The 13,637-nt window shown below is 34.6% G+C and overlaps 1 protein-coding gene across 2 annotated transcripts in view; it reads left to right on the forward strand.

Annotated features, from left to right (window-relative positions):
* Positions 1-13,637, forward strand: part of DDX4 (DEAD-box helicase 4) — a 75,601-nt gene that overhangs the window by 41,163 nt on the left and 20,801 nt on the right. For both annotated transcript variants that reach the window (XM_059175008.1, XM_059175009.1), the window contains 3 exons: positions 10,741-10,842; positions 11,814-11,894; positions 13,508-13,555. In XM_059175008.1, coding sequence (XP_059030991.1) covers positions 10,741-10,842; positions 11,814-11,894; positions 13,508-13,555 — 231 coding nt within the window. The remainder of the gene's footprint in view (positions 1-10,740; positions 10,843-11,813; positions 11,895-13,507; positions 13,556-13,637) is intronic.

A 13,637-nucleotide genomic window follows, 5' to 3' on the forward strand; every position in this document is an offset into this window, starting at 1 on the left:
TAAAACATTGCTCTTAGTTTTAAATTTTTGGTTGTTTTCTGCAGAACAGTGAATATCTTCCTCAGTATTTTCTTTAAATTAATCTAATTCATACTTAATTGAGGCAGTCAAAAGCCAGTTGCTGCTCTATGTGCTTGATCCTGTCTTATTTGCTAATACAGGGTGACTAGCAGGGAAACAGTCATTTTTGCATATCCCTGATTGCTATTCTCTTTAGTTGTATACATTTGAAGATAGGAAATTTGCACATGGTGGTCAATAACAGACATGCATGCATAAATATAAGCATATTTAAGTTTATATTAAAATGTAACTTGATACAGCACCAGACATGTGCATATGTTGTACCTGTATAGCTCAGTGATTTTTCACTAACGGAACACACCTGGGTTTACTGTGTTCACAAGCATCCAGATCAAGAAATAGAAATTATTGGCACCTCTAGAAGTCCCTTTTATGCTCATTTTCTTTTGCTGACAGCCCTCCCATCCCATGGTTAACTTCTAATTTGATTTTTAGCAGCATGGGTTAATTTTCTTTTTGTACTTGGAAGCATGCAATATACTCTTTTGTGTCCATCTTCTGCTTAATATGTTTGTGAGATGCATTCATAATGTTGGTTGCAGTTGTAGATTATTACCTTTGCTTGTATAGACTCTTTGGTTCTACTCTTATGCTAATGATGTTCTTTGGATGTCTTCCAGCTTTAGGCTATTTTGAAGCTGTTGCTGTGGACATTCTTTGGTGTTATCGATATATATTCTGAAGTAGAATTGATGCCTCATAGATTTTGTATATTTTTTGCTTTAATAGCTCTTGTGAAATGTTTTCAAGATAGATATACTAAGGTATAACTCCTACATCCTCACCAACATCTTGTACTTTCTTTTTATTTGAGTTTAAACATTCTGCTGAGTGTGTGGTGGTCTATCTTACTGTGGTTTTAATATGTCTTTCCTTGATGGACTAATGACATGTCCAGTGCTTCATAAGTTTACTGGATATTTGTACATCATCTTTTGTATAGTGCTGATTCCATTCTTTTGCCATCTTTTCTATTGGGTGTCTATTTTTACCTTTTCATTGGTGAATGATTTAAAACTTATAGAAAATTTGCAAAAACTTATAGAAAATTTGCAAAAATTTGTAAAAGTAACTCCTGGATAACATTTATATTGGGAGTCTCTTTGCTTACTTTAAAGTCATGAAGATAAACTTTTGTGTTTTTCCTTTAAAATTTTATCTTTTCAGTGTGCACTTTCATACTGTAATTCATCTGGGCTTTTTTTTTTTTTTTTTTTGTATATGATGTAAGATAGGGATCATGGTACATTTTTTCCCCATAAGGGTATCCAGTTGATCCCTTATCAATTACTAAAAGACTTTTCCAGTCCTACCAGGCCTTCTTTGTCCTAAACAGATGACAATGTGTGTATGGAACTGTCCCTGGACATGGTTCCTTTCCATTGGTCAGTTTCTATATTTTTGCACCTTTGCTATATAGCCTAATTACTGCAATTTCATAATAGATCCTAATATCTGGTAGTGTAAGTCTTCCATGTTTATTGTTCTTTAGTATTACCTCAGTTATTTTTAGTTCTTTGCATTTGCATGTGATTTTTAGAATTGGTTGATCAATTTTTTGGAAAAAACCTAATGGCATATTTTGGGGATTCCATTTATTTTGAGGAGAATGACCATTTTTACAATATTGAGCCTTTCAGTCCATGAAGATCCCTGTTTAAGTAGGTCTTTAGTTTTTCCTAGCTATGTTTTGCAGTTTTCACTGGAGAATCATTACACATCTTTATTTATATTAACATTTGATACTTTGGGTTTTTTGTATTTGATATTTTGTGATGCATTTTTTAAAATTTTTTATTTTTTATAAACATGTATTTTTATCCACAGGTTTACACACTTCACAGCACTCACCAAAGCACATACCCTCCCCAATGTCCATAACCCCACCCCCCTTCTCCCTACCCCCTCCCCCCAGCAACCCTCAGTTTGTTTTGTGAGATTAAGAGTCACCTATGGTTTGTCTCCCTCCCAATCCCATCTTGTTTCATTGATTCTTCTCCTACCCACTTAAGCCCCCATGTTACACCACTTCCTCATATCAGGGAGATCATACGATAGTTGTCTTTCTCTGCTTGACTTATTTCGCTAAGCATGATACGCTCTAGTTCCATCCATGTTGTCGCAAATGGCAAGATTTCCTTTCTTTTGATGGCTGCATAGTATTCCATTGTGTATATATACCACATCTTCTTGATCCATTCATCTGTTGATGGACATCTAGGTTCTTTCCATAGTTTGGCTATTGTGGACATTGCTGCTATAAACATTCGGGTGCACTTGCCCCTTTGGATCACTACGTTTGTATCTTTAGGGTAAATACCCAGTAGTGCAATTGCTGGGACATAGGGCAGTTCTATTTTCAACATTTTGAGGAACCTCCATGCTGTTTTCCAGAGTGGTTGCACCAGCTTGCATTCCCACCAACAGTGTAGGAGGGTTCTCCTTTCTCCGCATCCTCGCCAGCATCTGTCATTTCCTGACTTGTTGATTTTAGCCATTCTGACTGGTGTGAGGTGATATCTCATTGTGGTTTTGATTTCTATTTCCCTGATGCCGAGTGATATGGAGCACTTTTTCATGTGTCTGTTGGCCATCTGGATGTCTTCTTTGCGGAAATGTCTGTTCATGTCCTCTGCCCATTTCTTGATTGGATTATTTGTTCTTTGGGTGTTGAGTTTGCTAAGTTCTTTATAGATTTTGGATACTAGTCCTTTATCTGATATGTCTTTTGCAAATATCTTCTCCCATTCTGTCAGTTGTCTTTTGATTTTGTTAACTGTTTCCTTTGCTGTGCAAAAGCTTTTGATCTTGATGAAATCCCAATAGTTGATTTTTGTCCTTGCTTCCCTTGCCTTTGGCGATGTTCCTAGGAAGATGTTGCTGCGGCTGAGGTGGAAGAGGTTGCTGCCTGTGTTCTCCTCAAGGATTTTGATGGATTCCTTTCTCACATTGAGGTCCTTCATCCATTTTGAGTCTATTTTTGTGTGTGGTGTAAGGAAATGGTCCAATTTCATTTTTCTGCATGTGGCTGTCCAATTTTCCCAACACCATTTATTGAAGAGGCTCTCTTTTTTCCATTGGACATTCTTTCCTGCTTTGTCGAGATTAGTTGACCATAGAGTTGAGGGTCTATTTCTGGGCTCTCTATTCTGTTCCATTGATCTACGTGTCTGTTTTTGTGCCAGTACCATGCTGTCTTGATGATGACAGCTTTGTAATAGAGCTTGAAGTCCGGAATTGTGATGCCACCAACTTTGGCTTTCTTTTTCAATATCCCTTTGGCTATTCGAGGTCTTTTCTGGTTCCATATAAATTTTAACTACTTGTTCCATTTCTGTGATGCATTTTTAAAAGATTTTATTTACTTATTTGACACAGAGATCACAAATAGGCAGAGATGCAGGAAGAGGGAATGGGAGAAGCAGGCTTCCCACTGAGCAGAGAGAGCCCAATGTGGGTCTCGATCCCAGGACCCTGGGATCATGACCTGAGCTGAAGGCAGACACTTAACGACTGAGCCACCCAGGCACCCTTGCATATGTTTTTTATTTATCTAATGCTCCATACAACATAGATTTCACCATTTTTGAGAATGTACTTGAGTAGTTTTAAATATATTCACTGTATTGTATGCCCGTCATCACTATTTAATTCCTGAATATTTTCTTTGTCTCTTCCCTGCCAAACCCATTTCTTTCTTATCTCCATCCTTTGGCAACCATTAATCGACCTTCTGTAGCTATGGATTTGCTGATTCTGGACACTTCATATAAGTGGAATTATGTAATATGTGGTATTTTGTGTGTTCTTTCACAGTTTGAGCATGTTGTAGTATGTGATGGTACTTAATTATTTGTAATGGCTGAGTAATATTTCCCTGTGTAACTATATCACATTCTGTTTGTTCATCAGTTGATTGATTATTGGGTTGTTTCTACTTTGGGGATATTATGACTAATACTGCTATCAACCTTTGCGTATAAGTTTTATGTGAACATATGTTTTAATTTTTCTGGTGCATATACCTATGAGTAAAACTGCCAAATTGTTTTCCACAGCAATTGCACGAATTTATCTTCCTTCTAGCAATGAATGAGTGTCCTGGTTTCTCTGTATCTTTACCAATCTTTGTTATTGTGTGTCTTCTTGGTGGTTGTGATCCTTGAGGGTGTAAAATGGTATCTCATTGTTGCTTTGGGTTTCCTGATGGCTGTTATGTTGAACAGCTTTTCCTATGTGTGTTGGCTATTTGTGTATCTTTTTTTGGAGAAAGATCTATATAAATCATTGGCTTATTTAAAAAACTGCAGGTTTTTTTTAATTGTTTAAAGAATTCTTCATGTCTTGGTACATGGGCCATTGGATAGACAATTTGCAGATATATTATCTTTTCTTTGTATTGCCTTTTAATTTTCTTGATGGAGTCCTCTGAAGCACAGAATTTTAAAAATTTTGTTGCTGTCTGGTTTATCTGTTTTTTAATTTCTTGTTTGTGCTTTTGGTGTCATATCTAGAAAACTTTTGCCTATTAAAAGCCATTCAGATGTTCACCTGTTTCCTTCTAATAATTTTATTCTGCTTTTTGATCCATTCTGAGTTCATTTTTATATATGGTGTGAGGGAAGGCCCCAATATAATTCTTTTGCATGTGAATATCTAGTCTTTGCACCATTTGTTCTTGTTTTATTATTGATAGGGTAGAGGTGTAAATCTCTTTAAATTTGTCCTGCTGGGAGTTAGTTAAGATTCTTGGATGTGCAAATTTATATTTTTCATCAAATTTGAGAAATTTTCTACTCTTTTTTTGTGACAAAATAACTATGTCATAAAATTTGCCATTTTAATTACATTTAACTGTAAAATTAAGTGACATTAAGTACATTTACTGTATTATGCAATTGTCACCACTTTCCATTTCCAAAATTGAAAGCAGAAATCTATATCCATTATATAGTACTTCTCCTTATCTTCTCCCCCTGAATTCCTGGTAAACCCTATTCTATATTCTCTTTGAATTTGCCTCTATTGTAGATATTTCAATCAAGTGGAATCATACAACATTGACCCTTTTGTGTCTGCCTTAGTTCACTTACCATAATGGTTTCAGTGTTCATGTTGTAATGTGATCTGAACAAAGTACATTTCTTTTATAGCTGAATCCATTGTATGTATAATACCACATTTTATCCATTCATCTGTTGATGAACATTTGGGTTTTTACTTACTTTGGTTATTGTGAATAATGCTTCTATGAACATTCATATGTATTTATCTGTTTGAGTCCTTACATCTTTTGAATATATGTCTAGAAGTGGAATTGCCAGGAGATGGGACTGAAGTAAGTTGAAATATGCCACAGAGTTCACTGTTCTCTGGGTTAAAAAAAAAATTCTCTGGGTTTCCACAAGTTTGATTAATTTTCATTTTAGAAAATGTTAATTCTGACAATTTTTGTGCATTTTTTTTGGAGGAGCAGAATTTGGAGTTTCTTGCTTTGCCATTTTCGCTGATGTCAGTGATCCATATCATTTAAAAATTTTCATTTTGTTTGCTAGTATATAGAAATACAATTGAATTTTATATATTGAAGGTTGAGTTACCTCGCTAAATTTATGGTAAGTACTTTTTTAAATGAAGAAAAGATGTTCATGTTTCTTTTACACAAAGATAAAAATGATTTATAAACTTACTCCTTTCTGAAGATCGTTAGCAGACATCTTTAAAAGGCTGCAAGAGATTGTCAGCTGTCCCTTATGAAATGCAAAATTCATGGAAGGACAAATGTCACCTTTAAAAATATATTAATGTTATTTTATGAAAAGTGACATTTAAAGTGGTAAATTCTGAAATATTTCAAGAACACAGAAAAGCACAGAATATTCTATTACAAACACTTGTATACCACTACCTGAATTTAACAGGAGCATTTTTTCATGTATACTTCAAATATTAAAAAAAAATTACATAGTTGTTAAGAGGACCCATCTTTCCTTTGTGTTTTATATATCCTTTTTCCCCAGAGGTAAGTTTTTTAAACATTGGTGTGTAGCGTATACTTCTTATTCATACTTTTATAAAAGTTTATTATACCTATCTTTTTGTGATTTTTAAAAAAAATTTATTTTTAAGTAATCTCTACACCCATTGGGGGGCTTAGACTTAAAACTCTGAGGTCAAGAGTTGCATGCTCTACTGACTCAACCAGCCAGGCACACCCATCTCCCTCCCCTTTTTTGTGACTTTTTTTTCTCCCATGTTTTTAAGATTTAGATATTGAAAGTACAGTTCTAGTTCATTCATTTTAACTTTCATAGTGTTTTACTTAACCTTTTAACCTATTTATTTAAAAACAAATTATTTTTAACACCATGTAGGATATGTAGAGTTTCTGAGTTTCTGTAGAAAATCATTCAGACTTTTATTTCTGTATAACTTCCATGATCTTTTTACCTCCAGTTATTCTCCTTATATAACTAGAAATTGGCATGAGCTATGGGGAAAAAAAGAGCATGTTCATTTAAATGTTTGTGTTTCTCCTCTGTATGGAATTATTAAGCTGTAGATACTGGAGGTACTGAGTCATTTTGTAGTCATTTGCTCACTAGAGAAGCTAGTTTTGAAAAGGAACCAAACAATTTACAGAAAGCAGTAGTGATTAAAAGCATAATGAATCGATTAAACAGATTAAACAAAGATGAGTGGAATTAGTGAATCCAAAGATAGTTCTGAGGAAATTCTCTAAATTTGGGAATGGAAAACATGAAACAGTTTGATAGTTATGGAAGATAGAATTAGAAGCTCTGTTATTCCAATATTCTCCTGAGTTGAGAACAGAGAAAATGGGAGGAGGAGAGGAAGGGAAAACTATTCAGAGAATAGTTGAGAAACTCTTCCAGAGTTAAGAGAGCACAAGAATCTTGAGCAGATTAAAAAAATTCAGTCTTATATGTGTACTGAGATTTGCAGAATTATGAAGATTAAAAATATTTAGAGCTAAAAGAGGAAAATCTTTAAAAGAACAAAAGATTGACTGCAGAACTTTTTTATTTTTCAATAAAGGTAGAGAACATAATAGAGTAGAATGTAGAATCCTGATGGAGAATAATTCTGAATCAAAACTACTATAGGATAATTTAAGTGTCATAGAGAAATAACACCATTCAGATAAAGATGGTGTTGAGTACTGTCAGGCCACTGAGGAAAGAACTACTGAATTATGTATATTAAGAAGAAGGAAACTGAATGTAGCAAGAAAGATGTAGGAAGCAATGATGAGCATAACTAAATAAATACACATTTTAAAATTGGTAAACATATTGGTAAACCTAAATAAGTATTTTAGAATATAGTAATAATATCATTAATTTAGGGGTTTTAGAAATAAGAAAGAGCTAAAATACTAGCAAATGAAAAGACTTAAGTTCTTTGTCAGCTCAGTGGGAAAGAGAACAGATTGAACCTAATTTCAGAATTTCTTAAAAATGGTAAAATTGAAGCATAATAAGAAAAAAGCTATAGTGTATAACTTAACCAATGGAGGAAATCCAATAGGATAGAAGGCTGGGACTTGGAGGAAGGAGACAAGGTTGAAGATAAATATTTATTTTATTTATTTATTTTTTAATAAATAAAATTTTAAATTTATTTTCAGCATAACAGTATTCGAAGATAAATATTTCCTAAATATTCATGCTGAAATTGAAGAATATCAGTAAAAGTACAAAACACAGTGTTTAGGAAATCAATAGAAGGACAGAAAGGAAAACAAAAAAACACTGAAAAAAATTCAGGGAAGGTAAAACACAAAATAGGATGACAGAAGTAGGAATTGATAAATTAGTAATCATAATATATATTGACAGTAAACTTGTGTCAATGTGTAGTTGAAAACAAAGAGAAAAAATGTCAGTCCAATACTAACCTCAGTAGAAGTTTAAGAGACAATACAGACCCTAAAGCAGATATATTATGAATAAAAAAATAATTAATGATAAAAGTCATGTTCACTGAGAAGATATTACAGTTTGGAACATGGTTTGAAAATCTAACAATATTCTTAACTATGTAAAACAAGAGTAGATACAATTATATGGAAAAATTTACAAGTTCTATTTAAACCATTAATCATAAGATTTTTTTTTCAAGATTTTATTTGAGACAGAGAATGAGCAGGGGGTGGTGCAGAGGGAGAGAGAGAAGCAGGCTCTATGCTGAGCAGGGAGCCCCACATGGGGTGCTATCTATCTCGGGACCCTGAGGTCCTGACCTGAGCTGAAGGCAGAAGCTTAACCACTAAGCCACTTAGATGCGCCCCCCACACAATTTCCCCTTAGAACTGATAGAATGAACAGACCAGGGGAGCCCGGGTGGCTCAGTGGGTTAGGCCTCTGCCTTTGGCTCAGGTCATGATCTCAGAGTCCTGGGATCGAGCCCCGCATTGGGCTCTCTGCTCAGCAGGGAGCCTGCTCCCCCCCCCCCCCCACACCTCCCTCCCTCTGCCTACTTGTGATCTTTCTCTCTGTTAAAAAAATAAATAAAATCTTAAAAAAAAAAAATGATCAGACCAGAAATGATTAAGAATATGGTAACTATAGAAGTTTTGAATACCAAATTACTAAGCTTGATTTGAAATTTTTTGGGAATAATATGGCCCATATTATAAATTACACATTCTTTTACAACATATAAAAAATACAATTTTACCATCTATTAAGGCCAAAAGGAAGTCCCAAAATATACCATAGAATTTATTACAAACTCTGTCCTCTTGTTAAAGTTTCATGAAAGTAGAAATCTGTAATGAAAAGCCTAACCCTTGTGATTTGGGAACTGTGAATTTATCAATTTATGAACTAAAATTTATATGGCAATAATAAAGTATTTAGAATTGAATGGACAATAAAAACATGAAAACTTAAGGGATACAGCTAAAGCAGCCAACTTTTTGAGGAAAGTTTACAGTCTTAGATGTATAGAGTAGAAAAGAAATTAGTGAGCTCAGTGTTCAACTTAATTAAAAACTCAGTAGAAGGGAGTTAAATAATAGACATAAATGAAACATACAATGGAATATTACTCATCAGTAAAAGTGAAGTACATTTTCACACATCAACAGAAACAAAGGTGGATTAAAGAAGCAAGACAAAGAATATATTCTGTATGATTGTTACATAAAGCTCAAGGACAAAACTAAATACATTGCAGAAAGTTATGTACATAGTTGGTAAAATTAAAATAAGAGCAAGGAAATGAAAAACAATCAGGATATTGGTTGGGAAAGGTGGGGGTGGAATTTACATGGCAAAAGACTATCTAGGGGCTGGGGCTCCAGAGGTTTTGGGAACATTCCTAGTTTTAAGTTGGATATTGTGGGTCCATATGTTTTCATTTTATTGTATTTTAAACTTGTATATATGTTTTATATATTTTATTTATTCATGTGCATACATCAAAGTAACATACCTTAAAAAGAAACATACCAAAAAGATAAACCGTTTCTTGAAAAGTGAGAAACCCCAACAAGGCTTATTCCAAGATAAAGGGGAACAAATAAATAATTTGTAATTGAAATATAAGTGTGGCTATTGGTAGATTATTGCCAGATTGAGGATCTGTAAGTTTTAGATAGTAGATGTATAACTCTGAATCTACCTTGAATTAAGTCTGTCCTATTTTATAAATAGGTTTTGAAAACACATATATTTAATATCAAGAAACATACGGAGAATTTTTACCTTTATTGGTCAGTTTCTTTTGTTGTAAATAGTGGCACGTTCATAAAGTAAATATCACTTTATTTTCTGCCCAGTTGACATTTTGGTTTTGAACTGATCTCATTCTGCTCTAGGGGGGGGGGGGTCAAATTTTACTAGTACTGTTAATACCAATTTTTGGTATTTAGTTGAATTAATATGTTATTTATAGCAGGAAATCAGACTTTATATATGCCTGTATGTCTGTGCTTTGAGTAAGATGTTCTTCTGCTTTCTGTAAGGAACAAATATAACCCTAGATTTATCTAATCCTTCTCTGCATTGTAGAAATCTTGCCATTGATGCAGTTGTGGCAACTTTCATTGTTTTACAAGTGACACTTTTTTTTTTTTTTTAAATTTTATTTATTTGACAGAGATTACAAGTAGGCAGAGAGGCAGGCAGAGAGGCAGGAGGAAGCAGGCTCCCTGCTGAGCAGAGAGCCTGATGTGGGGCTCGATCCCAGAACCCTGGGATCATGACCTGAGCTGAAGGCAGAGGCTTAACCCACTGAGCCACCCAGGTGCCCCGACACTTTTTTCTTTTAGTCATTTTAGTTTTGTTTTTTTTTTTAAATAAACTGTGTTGCCAACATGGTCTTGAGCTCAAGACCCTGAAACCAAGAGTCATGTATTCTACAAGCTAAGCCAGCCAGCACCTGAAGAGTTTTGATTCTCAAAGCAAGCAATGTTTGTTTTTTTTTTTAAATTATAGCTGTGTTTGTTTATGTTAGTAAAGTTGAACATTTATAGGTCAAATATGGAATTTCTTTTTACTGTTAATGCCTTAAAATATTTAAAGTTATTGAATTATGCAAGGCTTAAATTAAATTTGGCCACCATTTCTCCAAGATTTTTTTGTTGTTGTTTTGTATTGTTCTTGTGTGTCTGTTTTAATATTATAGGCTATCAAGATGGAAATGATTCAGAAGCTTCAGGGTCATCCAGAAGAGGTGGAAGAGGTAGTTTCCGAGGTTGCCGTGGAGGATTTGGTCTAGGAAGTCCAAGTTAGTAGTGAATTGCAAATGCTGTGCTTTATCTGTTTTATTTTTCATCATTTCCTTCATATATAACATATAAGGTTGTTGAGAGGATTATATGAGAATAGCTTAGCAGAGTGACTGGTACATAATCATCTACATTGTATATAACATTATTTTTGAGACACGTATCTAATTGCATACTTGTTAGTTAGAATATATGATCTTTCCAGAAATTTGTGTGACTTAGCTCTTTAATCTTATTTACTATTTCTAAGTGTTTTAGGGCCTGGCCTTGATAATGACAGCCAGCCTTAAAAAGAGGTGGCCTTCTCTAAGGTTCTACCACCCCACCCCACCCCCACCCAATATACCTTCTTTCACTAATGTGGCTTTCTACTTTAAATTACTCCAGCCATCATTTCTAGAGCTAGGGGTATTGACTTCAGAAGTCACTGTTGGATTGCATTTGCCTCTTAATGGAGGAGGATAGGCTAGTGGTTTTGGAAGTTAAAATTAAATTCGTAATAATGATTTAATAAATGTGTAGGAGATCAGTGAATTGTCACTTTTTAAAAAGTGTAGGGGCCTAGAGGTTGTTGTTCAGGACTTAGATGATTTGATCTGGTAAAAGTGGGAGCAAGGGGGTGTCCTATTCTGGAGAATAATTAATGAGATTATGCGATGTGCATTTTCTGGAGCAGCAACAGTTTAGTTTTTGGAGGTTATTTAAAATACTTTTGCTTATATGATATTTTAACATAGCATTGGCCCTAATTGCTTTAATGAAATAATTTTAATAAAATAAAAACTTTGAGGAAGTAATTATAATTGAAGGAAATAATTTGTGGAGAAATCTTGTGATTCCTTTAAACTTTAAACTATTTTGCCTCATATCTTTAACTTCTGGCACTGTGACTTTATTTTCTTCTCTATACTGTATGGTTTTAAAACTTCTTCAAAGTAACAGAATCTCATTTTATTATGTATAAATATAGATAGTGAATATGAACAAGATGAAGGAACACAGCGCACTGGTGGCCTTTTTGGTTCTAGAAGACCAGCATTAAGTGGCGCAGGTGAGAAATAGAACTAATTTCTTTTTTTTTTTTTAAAGATTTTATTTATTTATTTGACAGAGACCACAAGTAGACAGAGAGAGAGGAAGGGAAATAGGCTCCCCGCTGAGCAGAGAGCCCAGTGTGGGGCTCCATCCCAGAACCCTGGGATCATGACCTGAGCTGAAGGCAGAGGCTTTAACCCACTGAGCCACCCAGATGCCCCTAGAATTAATTTAATTCCTTCCTTCCTTTCTCTTTTTTTCTTTTCCTCTTCCCCCCTCCGTTTCTCTTTCTTTCCCTCCCTCCCTTCCCTCCCTCTTTCCTTCCAAAGATTTATTTATGTCAGAGAGCAAGAGAGACAGTGTGAGCATGAGCTGTGGGGGTGGGGGAGGTAGGGGCCACAGGGAGAAGCATACTCCCTACTGAGCCAAGAGCCTGTTGTGGGGCTGGATCCCAGAACCCTAGGATCATGACCTAAGAGGAAGGCAGACACTTAACCAACTAAGCCATCCAGGTGCCCCAGAAATAGAATTCCTTATTGAATGTTAACAATTCATATATGCTTTTAGCTCTACAGTTAGTAACCTAATAGATACATTTGAGTATAGTAGGTTAGCTCATGATTTTGTCTGCTTTGTAGATCTGCAGACAAAAATACATGTGCAGCTTTGCCTTCCTTAGAAAATTTGTACACTGTGAATTAATTTTTCTCTCATGTACCAGTTAATTTGAGGTGTAAATTATACCTTTAATTGGAGGAAGGAAAATGAAGTTTTAGTGGTTTCAAAGGGAACCTGAGTTAGGAGATTTGAAGAGAGAATTTTTTTTAAAGTCCAATTGTTGCTAAAAATGTGCAAGTGTGGATAAACTGGTACATCCAGACAATAGAATATTATTGAATAACAAAAAGAAATGAGCTATCCATCTATGAAAAGATGAGGAACCCTAAATGCATATTACTAAATGAAAGAAGCCAACCTGAAAAGGCTACACACTGTATAATTTCCAACTGTATGACATTCTGGAAAAGGGTAAAAAGATCAGTGGTTGCCTGTGGTTGGGGGAGGAGGGATGAATAGCATGGAGCATTTTTTTTTTTTTTAGGACAGTGAAAAGATTTTGTGTGATACATTAATGGTGGATACATGTCATTTTATATCTGTTCAAACACATAGAATGTACAGCACCAAGGGCATAGAATGTACATAGAATACTAGGCTGTACATAGAATGTACAGCCCTCATGTAAACTTCGATTATGCCATATCAGCTTAGGTTCATCAGTTGTAAGAAGTGTACTACACTGGTGGGGGGTATTGATAATGGGGGAGGCTGTTCAAATGTGGGGCAGGAGGCGGTATATGGGAAATTTCTGTTCCTTCAATTTTTCTGTAAATCTAAAATTCTCTTATAGAAAGGAAAACTCTTTAAACAAAATGTTCAAATAAGGAAAAGATTTAAATTAAATGTAGAATTAAGAGATGGATGGATGCAGGGACCAGAAATCTGTAACACTCAATATTTGAATAGAAATAGCTATTTGGTTTATGTGTTCAAAGAGGAGAGCTGTGTTTAAAAAAAAGGTGAACTATGTTTTCTCTAAATAATCTGTTAAAAAAAAATGCATTACAGGTAATGGTGACACTTACCAAAGCAGAAGTGGCAGTGGAAGTGGACGAGGTGAGTTCTTACTTGGTTTACCTATAAATGGTTAACATTATAGTAATCCTAATTTTATTTTTGATGTTAAAGGTTTGGTGAC

The sequence above is a fragment of the Mustela lutreola genome, chromosome 5 (genome assembly GCF_030435805.1).
Source record: "Mustela lutreola isolate mMusLut2 chromosome 5, mMusLut2.pri, whole genome shotgun sequence".
NCBI lineage: Eukaryota > Metazoa > Chordata > Mammalia > Carnivora > Mustelidae > Mustela > Mustela lutreola.